The sequence below is a fragment of the Talpa europaea genome, assembly GCF_964194135.1.
Source record: "Talpa europaea genome assembly, chromosome: 1".
NCBI lineage: Eukaryota > Metazoa > Chordata > Mammalia > Eulipotyphla > Talpidae > Talpa > Talpa europaea.
In genome coordinates, this window is record NC_140073.1 from 3,749,385 (window position 1) to 3,768,714 (window position 19,330).

The 19,330-nt window shown below is 45.6% G+C and overlaps 1 protein-coding gene across 5 annotated transcripts in view; it reads right to left on the reverse strand.

Annotated features, from left to right (window-relative positions):
• The window catches only part of PACS1 (phosphofurin acidic cluster sorting protein 1), a gene marked incomplete at its 5' end in the record, with an annotated part of 104,549 nt that overhangs the window by 21,895 nt on the left and 63,324 nt on the right, over window positions 1-19,330 (reverse strand). For 3 of the 5 annotated variants that reach the window (XM_084242116.1, XM_084242115.1, XM_084242114.1), the window contains 3 exons: window positions 1,018-1,143; window positions 1,761-1,850; window positions 12,063-12,150. In XM_084242116.1, coding sequence (XP_084098242.1) covers window positions 1,018-1,143; window positions 1,761-1,850; window positions 12,063-12,150 — 304 coding nt within the window. The remainder of the gene's footprint in view (window positions 1-1,017; window positions 1,144-1,760; window positions 1,851-12,062; window positions 12,151-19,330) is intronic. The other 2 variants (XM_084242117.1, XM_084242118.1) reach the window with 2 other exon arrangements.

Here is a 19,330-nt window from a genome sequence, read left to right on the forward strand (position 1 = left end):
CAGTAAATAGGGAGGAAGGGAAAACTCTATCTTACAACAGAAATCCAGCTAGTAAAGCAGGAATCATGGGATCAGAACTCCCCGTCGGGCCAGCATCAAAGCAGTAAGTGATCCAGGTCATCATCATGCTAAACAGATGCTAAACTAGCTGTGAAGATGTGAAGAAGAAAAAGACTTTACATAGTCTTAAAACACTGCCCTATAAAACATTTTCTCATTGGTAAGTATAAAATATTTATTAATGAACTTTACAGTAAGAAACCTGGCAGACACTACCTTAACCCAGAGGTGACAGTTAACTTCACAGTAATGGAACAAGTCAACAAGGAATGCTGCTTCTGAGAAACACTACCCAAAATGCACAGGCTGAATCCAACCTCCAGAAAATATCAGACAAACCTAACTGAGGGATATTCATGAAAGGAAGCAGTCTGTGTGCAACAATCAGACAAACAAAAAACCATAAATGGCATGACAGACAAAGGAAACTGAGATCGAAGGAGAGTCGACACCTGACAACTACACATGATCAGAGCCCAGGCCCTGCGGGGTCTTGTCCCGGCACAATCTGGAAGGGAGCTGCGGGTTGATCAGGCTCCTGTCCTGACCTACATGGAGGCCGGGCCGCCGGGCCTTCTTTAGGGGCGTCTCCTTTCTAGTAGGAAATTTACATAGAGCGGTAATAAAGCAGGAATGGCTGTCCTGCCTGCAACTTAGCAACAACTCAGAAAAGAAAATAACCGGCAAAAAGGCAGATAATGAGACAGATGTGGTGATACATTAACACTGAAGAATCTGTGTGAAGGGTACATGGGAATGCTTTATTCTACTCTTATAACTCTTCCATAAGTTTGAAATTTTTTTAAAAAAAGAGGCACATTTTAGAGAGTGTGAAAGTACTTGATAAGAAGAAGAACATCCTGAATTTCCAATAACAGAAAGAACTTGTAAACAATCCATGGGCTGGGCAACCCGTGGCCTGGCGTCTCTCAGCTTTGACCTGCAGGCCTGTCTCACCTCTGCCATGTTGATGAGCCCCACGGCCAGGGTCTTATAGCCCAGGATGGTCCGATTCTTGTAACGCTTTCTCCTTTGCAACATGATCTGCAGCTTGTTGGCATCCCGCTTCAGGAAATGGGGGTACTGTGGAGCACAAAACAGCCAGGCATAGTTATAAGTAAGTGGGTTCTGGTGGGCTTCTGGTCTTTCTGGGTGTCAGTGTCTCCCACTGTGCAAGGGGGTGGGCAGAGGGAATACAAGCGGCTGCTAGGGGTCTGCATGTACTGGGCGCCAGCTCCTACTCTGTGGTCCAACCATGTTCCAAGACGGCCTCTCTCTTTGTCATCTGATCTGGTATTTTCTCCATGTGCTTCAACATGGTTACTGGGAGTGTGATGAGAGAGAAAGAGGGATAGGGAGAAGGGGAGGGGTGGAGAGTACAACGCTGGGCCATAAAGACCCAAGGAGGCGCACTCTGCTGGGGTGTGCAATATGGATTACTAAGGGGAGGTGATGGGCTAAGCCTGGCAGGAAGGCACTGGGATGTGGCATATTTTCCAGCAGCCCTGCAGGGTCTCAGCACCCTTACTGCGGTGGGCCAAGTGACTGCTTTGGCCTTCTGGGCTAGCCCAGAAGCGCCAGGTGACCTGAAGGCATGCTTGCAGCTAATCCACTGGGCTGAATTCATGGGGCAGCGTTTATTCCCCGGGCCATGGCTGCCCAGACTGGACAGCGGATCCATGACCATGGTAGCTTCTCACCTGCAGGGAGAAGGTTAACTGGAGCTCTGTTTCTACCAGTCCACTGGCTGGAAGGATGATCTCATTGGAGCGAAGAATCCTTTTTGAACCCTGAAACCGAGAGAGAACCGTGGCAAAGCTATGCCACCAAAACCAGACCAAAAGGAATACTAGACTCGCAAGTAACTCCTGAACATGACAGACATTCTGGCCACCCCAAACAACTCCAGTCTGTGCTGTGCCTACTAGAATCAAGTAGCATCAAGGCTGGATTTCATCCCATCGTGCTGTGCATTCAAGTGGAAATGGTTTGCGTCTGTGTGCTCCCCACTCCTGAGAAGAGGCAGGCAGGTATGAGCACCCCAGAGTGTGGGCTGATCTCCCCATGCTCACCTCGCCTCCCTTCCTCTTTCTAAGCGATGTCCTAGCTGCACTGTCTGGCCTTCTCTCCTTTTCCGGGGAGCTCTCTCCTGCTTCCAGACACAGCACCTCCTTTCAGGTTTCAGCTTAGATCAATGTTTTCCCCAGTGTCTTTTCTTTCAGCACTTCCCCTTCCAACCTACTTCTGGTTTAGACACCCCAGTATTTTTAGCCCTAAAAAGTAGAGTGGGGCTAAACAATTATTTCTGAACTGTAAAAAGATCAGCAGGAGGGTCTGAGAAAGGTCAGTGAATTTGTACAAACCACTATTTTAAAAATTGAGGTTTGATTTAGAAACAGTGAAATGGCCAGACCTCCTATACGCAGGCCTGTGAGGGGACATGTATACAACCAGGTAACCCACATCTGTATCAAGATGTAGAGCATTTCTGCGGCTCCAGAAACTCCCTTGCGATCCTTCCCCATCAGCCCTGGGCCACTCTCAGAGGCAGCACTGTTCTGATTTCTTTCATCACAGACTGGCTGTTCTGAAACGCCACATAATGGACTCTACGGCATGTACTAATCTGGCTGGGTTCTTTAGGCCAGAGGTGATGTTTGAGGTTCACACAGGTTTGCTGTGTTTCAGTCACGTGTTGCTTTTTATTTAAAGCCAAGTAGAATTCTAGCCTATGAATAAACCACACTTTGTTTTCCATTCTCCTGTGGCTGAACAGGCATATTTGGTTTTGAGGTGTTTTTTTTTTAAAAAAAGATTTATTTATTTATGCATACAGGAGCTGTGGTACAGGCCAGAGATGTGGGGGGTGAGAGGATTCACCAGAGACCAAGTGGGGAACAGAATAGGCAGACTGACTGAAATACACTGCTGAGGGGAGCAGCGGGCAAGTCAGGAGAGGTCTGCTGCACCATGTGGGTAGCTCCCTGGCCGGGGATGGAACTCGTGCTGCAGTGGCTGCCGATAGCTTCATAGGTTGCGTCTTAACCCCTTGTGCCACCAGGGAGGCCTTGGTTTTGAGTTTTTGACTATTGTGGCTAAAGCTGCAAATCTTATACAAGTCTATGTATAATCACCTTGCTTTTTCTTGGAATTGCTGGGTCTGAGGGCAGGTGTATGTTTATGAGAAACTGCTAGACCCATTTCTGAAGTGTTGGTACAGTTGGCATGCCCCCAGCTGCAGTGTGGGGGAGCGCTAATTGCTCCACTTATTTACCAGCACTCAGTGTGGTCAGTCCTGGAGCTGTGGCTGGCTCTTAGGGTACGTGGCGCATCAGTCTTGGCTGCAATTTGCCTGGCGACTAACAATACCAGGCACTTTGTCACTTGCTGATTAGTCATCTCTAAATTTCCATTTGCTCAGGTATTTATCTTGTTAAGCTGTAAGTCCTCTATTTATACAAGTCATTGTCAGATATATGCATTGTAAGTATCTTCTTGCCTATTTATTTTCTTAATGGCATCTTATGATTAAGTATTTAATTCTAGTCAAAGACAATCTTCTTATTTTTTCTTCTATGGCTAAGCATTCCTGTCCTAGCTGAGATCTCCTGGCCTACCCAATGGTGGGGTACAGGCCAGAGGTGCGGGAGGGACAGGAGAGGTCTGCCGTGCCATGTGGGCATCTCCCTGGCTGGCCAGGAATCGAACCCGTGCTGCAGAGGCTGCGGACAGTTTCATAGCACTGCATTCAACCCGCTGTGCCACCGGGGAGGTCCTGTAATTTTATTTTTTACATTTAGATTTCTTATCCATTTCTGTCTTCATAAAATGTGGGATTTGTTTAATGAAGGAAGGAAAATCTCCTAAACACAACATTTCACAGTTCTATTTTTTGGTAATTAGAATAGCATATTATGCCAGTTAAAATAATAAAGGCAATTCTGATCTTCTGTCACAGAATGCTTTTTTGTAGAAACCTCTATTATAAACAAAAATCTTGACAAAGTTTTCCTCCTGAATTTTCATCTCAGTTTATTTAGCTTTTTCTGATTTAAGAAATATATGAAATGCTGATAGAATCCAAAATGTGGTTTACATATAGCAGGGATAGGAGATACTTGGTAATATTTAGAGACATTGGGCCTCCCTGGTGGCGCAAGGGGTTGAGTCTCAGCGCTATCAAGCTATCTCCAGCCACTGCGGCCTGAGTTTGAGCCTTAGTTCGACCCCCAGCCAGGGAGTTACCCACCTGGCACAGCAGACCTCTCTTGCCTCCCCGCTGCTCCCCTCAGCAGTATATTTCAGTAGATCCACACCTGTTCTGTTCTCCACTCTGTCTCTGGTGAGTCCTCTCACCTCCCACACCTCTGGCCTACACCCCAGTTCTTGTATGCAGAAATAAAAATAAATCTTTTTTTAAAAATTTAGATATTTTGGGTTGTTTTAATTGTGTGTGTGTGTGTGTGTGTGTGTGTGTGTGTGTGTGAGAGAGAGAGAGAGAGAGAGAGAGAGAGAGAGAGAGAGAGAGAGAGAGAGAGAGAGAGAGAGGGAGAGCACATAGCTGGAGGGCAGAGGCCAGGGCTGTTGCCGGCTGTCAGCAGAATGAGTGATGATCCGGCTGAAATGCCAGTACCGCTGCTGTGAGAAACCTGCTGGAACTGAAAGCTGAACCCCAGCGCTGCCTTCTGGGAGCCCTTTTCCCAATGCAGGTCTTCTCCTACAACCACACAGCTGTGTCCACCGTGTTCTCCTCACCATTCTCCTGAGCTCTGCAGCCAGGTCACCAGGGTCACTGTCCTCTCTCCCGGCTGTCCATGGCCTATTACTGCTCAGGGACAGGCTGGGGCTGCTCGTGCTCCCCCCGCTCCCCACCACCAGGTCCCAGCTCCCCCAGCACCCTGGCCTCCACCCCCATGATGCCTCTCTTGCGGTGACCTTCTGCTCACCCATGTGTCAGTCACTCACCCACATGATTTCACACTCCGAACGTCATCATTACCAGTAACTCCAACACCTGAGAGCTCAGCCTCCCGCTCCCGACTGATCACCACCTCCTCAAACTTGCCGTAATTTCTCTTTCATTAGTGAACAATGATATTCCTTCAGAGCTGTCAGGGCCTACAGCGCATGACCCCCCATTTCATGTTTCCTCACCCAGTCGCCCCCTGTCCTCTTCCCTCAGCTTACATGCTGGAGTCCATCTTCACAACGCATCCCCGCACACAGCCTTGCCTCGCCTCCCGGCACCCTTCTCCACGCTCAGTCAGTGACATCCCCCTGGGCCAGTGGCAGGCCCGGAGGAGGGCGGCGGAGCGAGGTTCAGGCCAGCTGTCCATAGTCCAATCTGGGACCCGTCCTCAGCGGGCCTTCCGTGCCCGCCCAGTCCTCGCGCGCTAGAGGACGCGACCAGGCAGTGACTTCTTACCTTCCCGAGTCCCCTTCTTACTGCCCCCCACTCTAAGCGGGTAGCCTTGACACCTACTTCAGAACCCCACACTCGCCCACTCGCCAGGCTCCTGCTCCTGTGTCCTCCTGCCCGCTCCTATCAATTCAGATTCAGCTCTCACCCTCTCACCAGCCTCCACTCCTCTCCCGCCATCAGCTCGCCTCTAGCTGGGTCGCTCCCACTAGCAAACATGCTGTCATTCCTCTCATCTGAAAAAGTCCTCTCTCACCCCCACACGCCCTGGCGGCTACCACCCCAGATCTCACCTTCCCTTTATAGCAAACTCAAGAGTTGTCTATTTTGCATATTTGAGTGTTGCTAAGAGATTAGATCTTAAAAGTTCTCATTTTAAGAACTTTTGTGACTTATGTGTATGGTGACAGGTGCCAATAGACTTACTGTGGCGATCATTTTGCAATGCATTGACTCAGCATCTCAAGCCAGTATAACGCTCTCAGCAACACTTAGAGTGTTGGCTCTCTCTTCTCTTGTTTTCTATTAAACACGTTCTGTCAGCTCACCTCCACCACCCACCAAGCCTGCTACCTGGCGCTCCCGTCCCCCGTCTGCTCGCCCCTCCACGCCCGCTTTTGGCTTCCGGAACACACACTTGCTAGTATTTCTGCCTAGTCTCTAGATGCTCTTTCTTGGTCAGTTTGGGTCTGTAGGGTAAATAGAATTAATCAGGCATTTTACGCCTTAAGCCTCTGTGGCCATAACCTGCAGCCTTGATCGTGTAGACGCAGACGGCGCTTGGGAGCGTGGTAATGGGGCACGCGGGCCTGATGGTGGACACCTGGAGTGTGGTGTGGGTATGAGTGTGAGCATCTGAGCCTAAAGGCCAGCGATATAAGGGCAGCGTCACTCAGAAAAGGGACGCCAGCTCCGTGAGGATGAGCGGCATGACCATGGAGAGGTGAGACCACGTGAGAAGGCCAGAGCACCCAGAGAAAAGAAAGGCCCAAGATTCGCTGGGGGCTGGGAGGCATGCTGGCCTCCTGGCCCCTGGGCCCCTGCCCATCCTGCACCTGGTTGCCCCACTATAGGGTCCCTTCCTCTCTTTCCCCTGATTTCCTCACAGTGGGGCACCTGGGGCCTCAACCCTTAGACCTGGCCTCTATAATCGCTCACTCTACTCTTGGGTCTTTTTTTTTTTTTTTTAAATAGATGCATGTTTTATTTATTTATTTGTTTGTTTGTTTTGTTTATACATGCACTGGGTACAGTCAGAAGCGCGGGAGGGCGAGAGAATTCACCAGAGCCAGAGTGGGGAGCAGAGCAGGCAGAAGGACCGAAGTACACCGCTGAGGGGAGCAGTGGGCAGCAGGAGAGGTCTGTGCGCCATGTGGGACCCTCCTCTAGTGGCCGGGGAGCAGCCGGGGATTGAACTGGTGCCGCAGACGCCGCGGGCAGCTTTGCAACCCAGTGCTCAACCGCTGCGCCACCGGGAAGGCCCACATGTAACATGTTTTCAAGAATGGATATGATTTCAAGGAAAGCCTGATTATGAATTTCTTGTTATGTTTATTGTCACTTCTTTTACTATAATGATTCTTTAATTTTCAATCTCAGGAACTTTCAAGCTCTTAAATTATTGAGGCTCTGAAATAGCTTTGGTTTATGTAGGTAAAATTATCAGTATTTACCACATTAGGGATTTAAACTGGTTATTTAAAAACAAACATTAATTCATCTAGAAATAATGATAAAACCTACTATGAGATTAGATCAAAACATTTTTTAAGAAAAAATGTCTTTAAAAACGGTTTACTAAAAAGATGGCATAGTTATTTTTATAACAGCTTTACAAGGATATAATTCAATACCACAATTCACCACTAGTTTTACAATATTTTTGTCACCCCCAAAAAAACCCCTAACTCTTTTTTTTTTTTTTTAAATAGAGGCATGTTTATTTATTTATTTATTTGTTTGTTTGTTTGTTTATACATGCACTGGGCACAGTCAGAAGCGCGGGAGGGCGAGAGAATTCACCAGAGCCAGAGTGGGGAGCAGAGCAGGCAGAAGGACTGAAGCACACCGCTGAGGGGAGCAGTGGGCGGCAGGAGAGGTCTGCGCGCCATGTGGGACCCTCCTCCAGTGGCCGGGGAGCAGCCGGGGATCGAACCGGCGCCGCAGAGGCCGCGGGCAGCTTCGCAACCCAACGCTCAACCGCTGCACCACCAGGGAGGCCCAAAACCCCTAACTCTTGAGCTGTCATTCTACCAACTTTCTTACCTGCCTACCCTGCTCCAGTCCCATCCCCCCAAGCAAGCACAATTTTACCTCCAGACTCTGAAGATCCACTTGCTCTGGGCATTTCAGATAAATGGAGTCAGACCACATGTGGTCATGTTCTTAATGCTCACCCATGGGACCCTATTTCTTTTTATTACCAAATAATATTTTGTTACATGGATATACCACATTTTATTTCTCCATTCTCAGCGAAATGACTTGGGTTGTTTCCACTTTCAGCTTCTATGAGTAAATGCTGCCGTGAACTTTTGTGTGCAAGGTCTGTGCGGACATGTATTTTCATTTCTCTTGTGTAATATCTAGGAATGGAACTGCAAGGCCCCATGGCAACTCTTTAGCCTTTTGGGGACACGGCCAGATTGTTGTGCAAAGTGGCTGCACCATTTTACATTTCCAGCAGCAGTGTATTTTACATTTCTGCAAATCTCCTTAATGTTTGGTTTCAGAGAAGACAGCTGGGGTCTCATATCTATTTCTGTACTCAATCTATTTTTCAAGGTTGAGTATATGAAAAAATTCATACTCAAAGAGAAACAAAGTTTGAAAAAGGAGGAACATTTTAACAGCCTTTTCAGATAACTGTGAAATATTTTTCTTTGATACCACACCAAAACTCTACAAGTGGTAGCCTGTGAAGGGCTAGTGGCAACAAAGAATTCAAAACCATACCAACAAGGTTATATATTTATTATTATATATCAAAATTCAGTCAATGGACACAAAAAGCACATCATCAGAAATATTGGGAAGTCTGTATAGAGACTGTAATTAATACTATTAATCAATAGTATCTGATAATGATAATTTCTTAGTTTTGATAAATGTACCATAGTTAAGAAAAAAGTTACCAAAAGCTTAGTGACTGGCATATGGGAATTTATGTACTAACACTGCATCTCTTTTAGAAATTTTAAATTATTTCAAAATAAAGTAAAAAATAAAATCAAATCCAGTGTTTTGTTTCCTGAATGAATTGTTTACACAGCATGATTTTGTAACCTGATGAACTGGCCATTTGGAAAACACGGTTCAATGAGTTATGAAAAGCTTTCAAATGTTACACATTTCATTATACAATATAATAAGAAAAACAAATCACTACTGTTATCATCAACCACCAATCTCTAGACAAGTCCTTAAGGATGGGAAAGCTGTTAAGCCTACAAGTGATGAGACAAGTTTTCTAAAATTCTAGTTTTCACTTGAAAGCTCAAATTTTATTTATTATTGACTAAAAATATTCCCAGCTATTTTCCTTCAAGTGACAGATTAACTTTGTTCATTTTTAAGAAAATGCCTTCCAGGTACCTGAGTCTAAATAGCCAGTTTGTCTGTAAGCCCTCTTGCAAGTAAAAGTGACATTCCACCAAAAAAGCAGTTACTTTATTAATCAAAACTTAATCACACAAGTACCTGTTCTCAAAGCAACAGCACTCTGCTATGAAACAGAGGCGCTTTATGTAGATTTCCCATTTCTTCACAAAGAATCTTAAAAAGACTTGTACTGAAGGATTGAGATGTAATAAATAAACAATTTTTACTGCCTCCTCAAGGACATTCTTAGGCAACACTGGCTTTTTCTCTCTTCATCTGAGAGCACGATATAAATAACGTGAGGACCACTGCTACACCCTGGGGCAATAGCCTTGGTTTGTGTCAAGGGCCAGTGCTTGGTCCATCCTTGTCTTGCACCTTTGGTGGAAAAGGTAAATAATGGCACAGTAATATCATGAAAAGAGTTGCAGCCTTGTGTACCCCTGAAAGTCTTAGGGACCCCCAAGTCTGCAGATCTCACTTGAGAACTGTTGGTCCATTAGGGTATAAAAGAACTCACAGGCAGGAATGGCTGTCTTGTTCACTACTGTGTCCTCTGCTTGGCATGCCAGAGGCGCTCAATAAATATTTATTAAATGAATGAATAAATGAATACATAAATGACTGGATAAATTAATGTGATAGAACATCTATAATTACTTTCAGTTGCTTGAAGTAGAGCAGCAAAAAATTCACAGTATTTGTAGCTTTTTTGGTATAATTTAAAATTTTACAAAATGTTAAATATTTAATCAGAAAATAAAAGACATTATTCTTTTGGCAAAAGAATTTAACTGTAGGCCTGGCAAAAGCAGCAGGGAACTTTCAAAACCATACTAATAGTGTTTGCATTGGAAAGCAACCGCTTTTAAGTAAAGGAAACAATTCCTGAAAACTGGAACACTGCCTGTGACCTAGAAATGGGGTGCAAAATCAGGAGAGGAGGGAGATATTGAAAGTTTCCACTTGCACATCACTGTCCCATACTTGCACTTTCAGCCCAGGGTGTCTGGGAACATGTCACAGAATTGGGAGGTATTGTCCACAGGAGTAATTGAAATGCCTTAAGTTTTGAAAACTAAATTAAGATAATGGATTTATCTCAGAAAGAAATTTGAGAACCTCAATGTATGGCTCACAACTGTGAGTGCGCTAGATGTGGCTTTTAATGACACCGACACCAATATTAGCACAATAAGTCGCTATGTAATAGGTAATCTAGTTAAAAAATATTCTGCTTCGGGCCTCCCCGGTGGCGCAGCGTTTGAGCGCTGGGTTGCGAAGCTGCCCGCGGCCTCTTCAGTGCCAGTTTGATCCCCGGCTGTTCCCCGGCCACCGGAGGAGGGTCCCGCATGGCGCGCAGACCTCTCCTGCCGTCCGCTGCTCCCCTCAGCAGTGTGCTTTGGTCCTTCTGCCTGCTCTGCTCCCCGCTCTGGCTCTGGTGAATTCTCTCACCCTCCCGTGCTTCTGACTGTACCCAGTGCTTGTATAAATAAATAAACAAACAAACAAATAAATAAATCTTTAAAAAAAAATATTCTGCTTCGTAGGGAGTTACCATATAGGTCACTATTTTTCAATCAATAAGGATTCTAAATGCATCACTCTGAAGTTGAAGAATCCAATCATTACTTTTTTTTTCTTAAAGATTTATTTTATTTTGGGGCCTCCCCGGTGGCGCAGTGGTTGAGCACTGGGTTGCGAAGCTGCCCGCAGCCTCTGTAGCACCAGTTCGATCCCCGACCACCGGGAGAGGGTCCCACATGGCGCGCAGACCTCTCCTGCCGCCTGCTGCTTCCCTCAGCAGTGTACTTCGTCACTCTGCCTGTTCTATTCTCCACTCTGGCTCTGGTGAATTCTCTCACCCTCCTGCGCCTCTGACTGTACCCAGTGCTTGTATGAATAAATAAATAAATCTTTAAAGAAAAAAAGATTTATTTTATTTTATGCATACAAGAGCTGGGGCACAGGTCAGAGGTGTGGGGGGTGAGAGGATTCACCAGAGACAGAGCAAGGAGCAGAACAGAGAGACTGACTGAAATACACTGCTGAGAGGAGCAGCAGGCGAGTCAGGAGAGGTCTGCTGTGCCATGTGAGTTGCTCCCTGGCCGGCTGGGGGATCCAACTGGTGCTGCAGAGGTTGCAGACAGCTTCATAGGCTGTGACCTAACCCTTTGCGCCACCAAGGAGGCCCTCCAATCATTACTTAATGACTCCAGAGGCACTTCAGAATCTCAGGAAGCTCTGGGGAGCCATCATTAGGAAGGACTTATCAGTTAAGGGAAGCCTGGAAGTGCAGTGTAATGACCACATGTAATGACATATAAGTCATCTGCTCTTTAGCTTCTAAACCCAGTTCTGCCACTTGGTACTTAGTGGCAATAAGTAAATTCCTTAACCTTTTTCTAGTTCAATTTCTCTCTTTTTTCCTGAAATTCAGAAATGCTAGAATATAAATGTTTGTGAAATATTTCAGGTACCGTGAAGATACTGAGCTAAGTACAATGAATTAAATGTGCGGATTACCTAGAACATAAAATATTCCAGCAAATTTTAAACTGTCAAGTCTGAAATAATAATCTGTTTCTACAACCCTTCAGAAAATTTACAAAGTGCTTCCCTAATCCATGTGTCTGCTTGGACCTAGAAATGCTGGGAACAAGACCAAAATGGACACTAGCATCCTGGGCACTGATGAACAGTTTACAGAACACTTAGTGTCCACACGACTTCATTTCATACTAATCCGGTCTGACAGGCAGGGCAGGAGGAACTGTTCTTATTATTCAAAGAACCTGAACTTTAAAGAAACAGAGTGCACTGACTAAGAGGCAGTGCTGAGACGCAGTTGGTCTCCTCAGCACCGTGCCTTGCAGGGTGGAGGGAAGGGGATGACTGCCAGCAGTCGTTCTTAAGCCTCCACAGCAGGCAAAAAATTAGTCAGCTTCCTCAGCCCCTGAACAAACACCCCTGCTCAGCTCACCTGCAGCTTCACTGCAATGACCACAGAGTTAAGATCTTTGTCCATTTCTTTTAGCATGACGAGTTTCTTCAGGGTCAAACTGAAAAGCCTACAAAAACAAAGAGAAAGAAAATCCAGTCAAAGGAAGGGACGTATGAGAAAGTGACAATCTGTTGGGGGAAATGCAGCTTTACCCGAAGTAGGAATGCCATTCTCAGTCCAACTATGTCCTTCAGTAGAGGAGCCTCCTCTTATTTAAGTTTTTACTTGGTAAGTGTCAAAAACGTACATTATTCTATGAACCACTGTGGATGCCCATTTATCTCAAGCCCAAATCACACACCCTTTCACACCTATTCTGCAGGAGCAATTTATGAGGGGGGAGGAGGAGGCCTAGTTTCTATTCTATCTTTTTTGGGTAGTCTCCCCACAATAACAAGCAAGTCTTGGACATCCTGCTTGGCAATTCATCCCTCTTCTGACACTACCTACCTACCCAGAGATAGCATCAGATTCCACAGGTCGCAAGACCACCCTTCATCCCTCACATTAGTTATAAGCCCACGCTGTTACCTGTGCTTCTGTCCAACCAACTACAGATTGGAGGCTCCCAAGATCCCCACCTCAGACTTCAGGTGACAGTCACATGCGCAGGTTACTACTGTGCTTTAGACCAACTGGCTGTAGATAAGAGGTTCCCAGGTCACCCTCCTTGGGTTCACAGAACTCAAAAACCCATTTGTTCACTAGAGCACGTATTTATCACAAAGTGCATACACTTTGTGATAGAAGAGACAGAAGAGCTGCATAGGATAAGGTGTGAGGATACGGGGCGTGGAGGATATGGGGCGCGGAGCATCCTTGGCCTCTCCAAGCATGCCGTTCTCCCCAAATTCCCATATTTACCAACCCAGAAGTTCTCTGAAATCCCCTACTCTTGGGTTTTTATGGAGGCTTCATGACATAGGGGACGACTGATTAACTCATTGGCCACTGACGACTGAACTCAATCTCTCACCCCTCTCCCCTCCCTGGAAATTAGGGGGAAATGAGGTAAATGGCTCTTCCTTCTGTGTCATCTTCTTTCCTGGACTCTACTGGTACTTTTCTTGTTGGGTAAATTTCGGTGACCTCTGTCACCACACAAAATGAAGTTAACACATAAGTTTTCTCATGCAAAATGAAAGTAACAATAGTTTCTTCTTCACAACACTGTGATCCGGATGAAGGGAGAGAATGAAAGGCAGCCAGAGCCTGGCATGTGGGAAGATACGGAAAATGCTCCACTTGGAACCATTATCACAATTATCTGTTCACTGTTTAAGCCTTAGTTGTTTTTTTTTTGGGGGGGGGGGCGGGGAGAGGGACTTCCCTCTAGTTAAGAGCAGTGAAGCAACTGCTCTTCCTACGGAAGGAGAGAGCCTGGCCTTTACTCTCATCCCCCGAACCACAGCAGCTCTCTAATTCATAGCGCCTGTTCCCATGCAGAGACCGTCCTGCCACCATCAGTGCGACAGTCAGAGGAACAATGGCGGAGCCCACCGTGGGGCTAAGGACTTTCTCTTTGCCGGGCAAGATATTCATCAACCATTTACTCTTGGCTCTTCTCTGTAATTAGCTCTCTGCTAGGAGCCGTGAGAGACACAGACAAACGAGTAAGAATCTCTGCTTTTGAGCAGTTTAAGTATATTGAACAATTTGCCAACAAACATGACAGTACTTATAATTAATACTAGGTCACAGAAAAGGAGATGAGTAACTGTGGTACAGCTTCAGCCAAGACCTATTATTTAGTCCTCGTAAGTTCTCTCAAGGAAATGTTTTCTTTAGCTACCACTAGACTAAATCTGAAAGAATCAGGCTATCTGCTTGGTAACTGGGTAGAAAATGAAACAAAAATATACTAAGAATCTTTCGAAACCATATCAATTATTCTGGTTTGTGTTTCACTGTAAGGTAAAGGTCGACGGCATAAGTGGTATCTAGAAATGACCCAACCTGCACTTACCAGCTGTTTCAGACGCTATTTCCATATAAATTGGAAGCAGAGAGGCTCCCCGAGAACAGTCACATGCCTCCCCCTATTTTTTTTCTAATAGGGTGTCAATGAATAGTGAGGAGGCCGTATTTTAGAAAGAAAAGGGGGAAGAAAGGAGAAACAAAGGTCTGGATCAAAGAAAAAAACTAAATTTTCAGTCTGAATCAAACTGATGGTCCTTTTGGCATCAGAAGGCAAGTGACCTGGGTTATTCTTTGGTCTTACCAAGAAATGGTTGTATCAGATGAGCAAGTCACAACAGCATTTATCAGCTTCAAGTGAAAACCAGGAGGGAAAAAGGAAGGGAAAGTTTTTCCTTTGTGAGAATACAGGAAGTCACTACAATTGCTTCCATTTTAAAAGGGCACCTGTCACAGTCTGAATGAGCTTTGCAAATAACACAAAAAGGTAAACTTCTGAGGAGTGTACTGATGGCTTAAGTATATTTTACATCAAAGAGCATGATTTTGACTGTGAAACAAACAACTTAGGCATTATTACTTTAAATAAGCATTATTATTACTTTAAAATAAGTAACTCTGAAGCTGACTGTCAAACTATAAAGCTACTAAATCACCATCCTGAAACGCACAGCTTGGAGGAGATGGGTTGATGAGAAGCAGGGGAGAGTGGATTTCACAGTTAATGGATCAGAGAAAAACTATTTCCCATCTATCATTGTCTCACATAAATATCAGAGGGAACCTGGCATTGTTCAAATGGGGAAACACCAGAAAGTGAGAAAAAAACTTAAGACAACATGCAGAACCCAGGACAGTGCTCAGGTGCTGTTCTGTTCCCTAGCAAGGACGCGCCTTCCTGAGAGCAGAGAACAGCGGTTATACATAACCCTAATTTCCAGCTTCTCAGCATGTTTTTTTTTTTAATAATTTTTTTTTTTAGAGATTCATTTTTATTTATTTATTTATATAAGCACTGGGTACAGTCAGAAGTGCAGGAGGGTGAGAGAATTCACCAGAGCCAGAGCGGGGAACAGAACAGGCAGACTGATGAAGTACACTGCTGAGGGGAGCAGCGGGCGGCAGGAGAGGTCTGCGTGCTATGTGGGACCCTCGCCAGCGGCCGGGGATTAAACCGGTACTGCAGAGGCTGCGGGCAGTTTTGCAGCCCAGCGCTCAACCGCTGAGCCACCAGGGAGGCCCCTCTCAGCATGTTTATCTTTATGATGTAAGTGCCAGTTGCTTGCAAGCATCAACAACATTTATAACATTTCCCCCTTTCCTATAAGCTCTTTGAGGATAACCCTTTGGACGGGAAAACAGGCCTCAAATGTGGGGTGAGGGGACACCGACATTCTCAAGTCTGCAGCTCTTCTGGCAAAGCCAAGGAGACGTAAACGTTTTTCTCACTACGACACAGACTGCTCTCTTTCCGGGCTCCGCGCAGCCATGGCTCTTGGCCCTAAGCGCATCTGGTAACCTGTGTATGGGAAGCAAAGGTGCTAACCTGGGCAGGTGCTGCTCACAGGAAGGCGCGTCCTTGCTAGGGAACAGAACTCACCTGAGCACCGTCCTGGGTTCTGGGCGTTGTCTTAAGTTTTTTCTTACTTTCCGGTGTTTCCCCATTTGAACAATGCCAGGTTCCATCTGATATTTTTGTGAGACAATGATAGATGGGAAATAGTTTTTCTCTGATCCATTAACTGTGAAATCCACTCTCCTCTGCCTCTCATGGGCACTACCCTGGGAAGATGACCAATAGAGAGAGACACCCTGGTTCTTTTGATGTGGTCCATGTGAAAGATGCCAACGGCAGCAGCTTTGCCACCTGTCTCTCCCAACATTTTTGTTATTGGGAGAGGCAACAAGCCATGGCTCTCTCTCCCCTGAGGAGAAGTTATCCGCCTCATTGCTGAAGACAAGAGACAAGAGACTGGCAGCCAAACAGAGCAGTGGGTGAAATGCTTACTAGGTGACATGGTTGGATGGAAAGGTCTTGATGCTTAAATAAAGATAATACAGCATTTCAAAAAACAAAACCAGAATTGCTGTGTGAACTGACAAGCGTTAAGTGCCTAGCAGGTGAGGAATGCTGAAAAGGTTAACCTCTGCTCAGCAAAACCCTGTATATCATCGGGACTGGGTAAATCCTAGTCCTCATTTATGACAATACCCTAATCCATGTGTTTCAGTGACTGAGCAGAAAGGGAGTGTTCCAAGAAAAAGGAAGGCAAAAGGTGCAATGCCTCTACGACTGGGCCTCTGAAATCACACGTCATCATTTCCACAATGGCCTAAAACAGAGCAGACCTGTTCATTGCTCGAGGGAATTACCTTAGAGTGCGAATCTCAGGGAGCAAGAATCACCGGGGGTGCCATGCAGGCTGGTTCACACATTAATGTAACTTAAGGCACCATTATAAAAATAAGAAATGGTCCTTGAGGAAGACCAGGGGAAAAAATGACAAATTGTAAAACTGAAGACCAATTTAAACAAGCATTGCTAAAACCTGAATCACCATGTCTAGCTCACACCTGGTAACTACTGTGAGCCTGGTGGGAAAGACCCATTGAAGTCCATGCGCTTTTTTATGGTCCCTAAATTGCTTCAAAGGAAACTGGAAACTAATTTTAAATTCTTAAGTATTTACATTCAAAGTTTGAGAGTAACCATTAAGAAATTAAAAGTTGGGGCCTCCCCTGCTGGCGCAGCGGTTGAGCGCTGGACTGAGAAGCTGCCCGCAGCCTCTGCAGCGCCGGTTCGATCCCTGGCCACTGGGTGAGGGTCCCACATGGCGCGACAGACCTCTCCTGCTGCGCCCGCTGCTCCCCTCAGCAGTGTACTTCGGTCCTTCTGCCTGCTCTGCTCCCCGCTCTGGCTCTGGTGAATTCTCTCACCCTCCCGCGCTTCTGACTGTACCCAGTGCATGTATAAACAAAAAACAAACAAACAAATAAATAAATAAAAACATGCCTCTATTAAAAAAAAAAAAAAAGGCACTGAAGAGGAAAAGGTTAAGAACCCCTCAGAAGCACACACGCAAGACAATATAAAGCATAAATTAAGATGGCTAGAAAGAAATTATATCAATAACCATGATAACGACATTAAACTCTTTTTTTTTTTTTTTTTTAAAAACTTATCTTTTTTTTTTTTTTTTTTATAGAGGCATGTTTTATTTATTTATTTTGTTTGTTTGTTTGTTTTGTTTATACATGCACTGGGTACAGTCAGAAGCGCGGGAGGGTGAGAGAATTCACCAGAGCCAGAGCGGGGAGCAGAGCAGGCAGAAGGACCGAAGGACACTGCTGAGGGGAGCAGCGGGCGGCAGGAGAGGTCTGCGCGCCATGTGGGATCCTCCGCCGGTGGCCGGGGAGCAGCCGGGGATCGAACCGGCGCCGCAGAGGCCGCGGGCAGCTTCACAACCCAGCGCTCAACCGCTGCGCCACCGGGGAGGCCCAACGACATTAAACTCTTCAGGTAAAAATATATAGACTAGATTTCAAGAATTCCAGATTTAAGCACTATACAAGATATCACCTAAAATTTAAAACTATAAAGATATGAGGCATACAGTTATTAAATGAAATGGACAGTTATATTAAGCGCACACAGAATTGCATTACTCGAGATAGAATCACCAGTTCACCAGAAAGGTAATTCTAGACCTGTATGTAAGCAACAAAAATAATTTAAATATACATGCCACAAAAAAGGATGGATATGTACGCACAGTGACAAGGCCCACCGTCAAGGGAGCATAATTTAACTTCTCTTAGTAACTGAGAAACAAAAAAATTGTACGGTTATAGACATTTGACCTAAAAGACACCTACACTGCCTTTTTCTTAGACCAGATTTTTACATAATCTGGTGTAAGAATCTGCCAGGGGTTGTACCTCGGTATACTTTGTTCCATTGATCTTTTTCTGTTTTTTCACTGTCACCACCTTACCACGGTAGCTTTACGGTAAATTGGGTATGTGACAGGCTAATTTACCCACCTTGTTTCTCTTCCTTAGAAGTATCTTGTGTTTTTTTTTTTTAACCTCTTCCTTATAAACTTTAGAAACTTTCAGTTTACAAATTGAGATCAAAGTATCATTTTATACCCACAAAAGTAACATCTATGGAAAATCCTGTTGCAATTTTGATCAGAGTTAAATTAGATTTATGTATCAATGTGGAGGACAGCCAAGGTCTTCATGCTAGAGTTTCCCATATATATGCCTGGAAGCAGTTTCCCAGCAACATCTGTACACCGTCAGCTTGGCTCACAATTCCACCGAGAGTGGTGGTAAAGAGTAAAGGCTCTGGAACCAGAATGCTGAGTTTAAATGCTCCCTTAGGGCCTCCCCTGGTGGCGCAGGCCGTTGAGTGCAGTGCTGTGAAGCTGTCTGCAGCGATCCCACCCGGCAGGCTAGATTCCCATATGGCACGCAGCCTCTCCTGTCTAGCCCGCTGCTCCCCTCAGCAGTGTATTTCGTCAGTCTGCCTGTTCTGTTCCCTGCTCTGTCTCCGGTGAATCCTCTCACCCTCCTGTGCCTTTGGCCTGTACCCCGGTTCCTGTATGCATGAATAAATAAATCTTTAAAATAAATAAATAAATAAATAAATAAATGCTCCCTCAGCCGCTTACTCACTGTGTGATTTAGGGTAAATCCACCTCTCTCTGCCTCCATTTCCTTATCTGTAAAACATGGCAGTAAGAATTTCTATTTCACAGAGGCGTTAGCAGGCAAGGGGTACAAAATCTCTTGCTGCGCCAGAACTCCTCTCACTGGTTTTGGGTGCATGTACTTGCTGCCACAACTTTAAACAAAAAGGGTTTTGGTGCAGAAAAATGAGGGGAGAGGGAGGACGTCCATTGTGATGCTGGGGCCGGGGCCTGGGCATAGTCTTACGGAGTCCTGCTGCTGGCAGGCTGGATCAGACCTGCTGCTGCTGATGGAAACCCAGTCATATTAAGGTTAGGAATTTCTGCTCACCAGGAGACCCACCAGCTAGCACTTTCACTCCTGGAGAAACTCCTGCTCTTGTGTACCAGGAGACACACACAAATGGGCTCAGAGTACTCACTAGCTACATGCCCAGACCTGTTTCCTCATCTGTGACACGAGGACTGTAATTATACCAACTGAGAGAGTTGTTGGGAGGATTCACATGTATAAAAGCACCAAAAACACCGGCGACCCAAAAGTGAGCTTCTATGGCCAAGGGAGGACTGTGTCACACTCTCGGAGCCCATGTGCAAGGTCAGATGTGCAGGTGTCTGCACGCCAGCAACAAC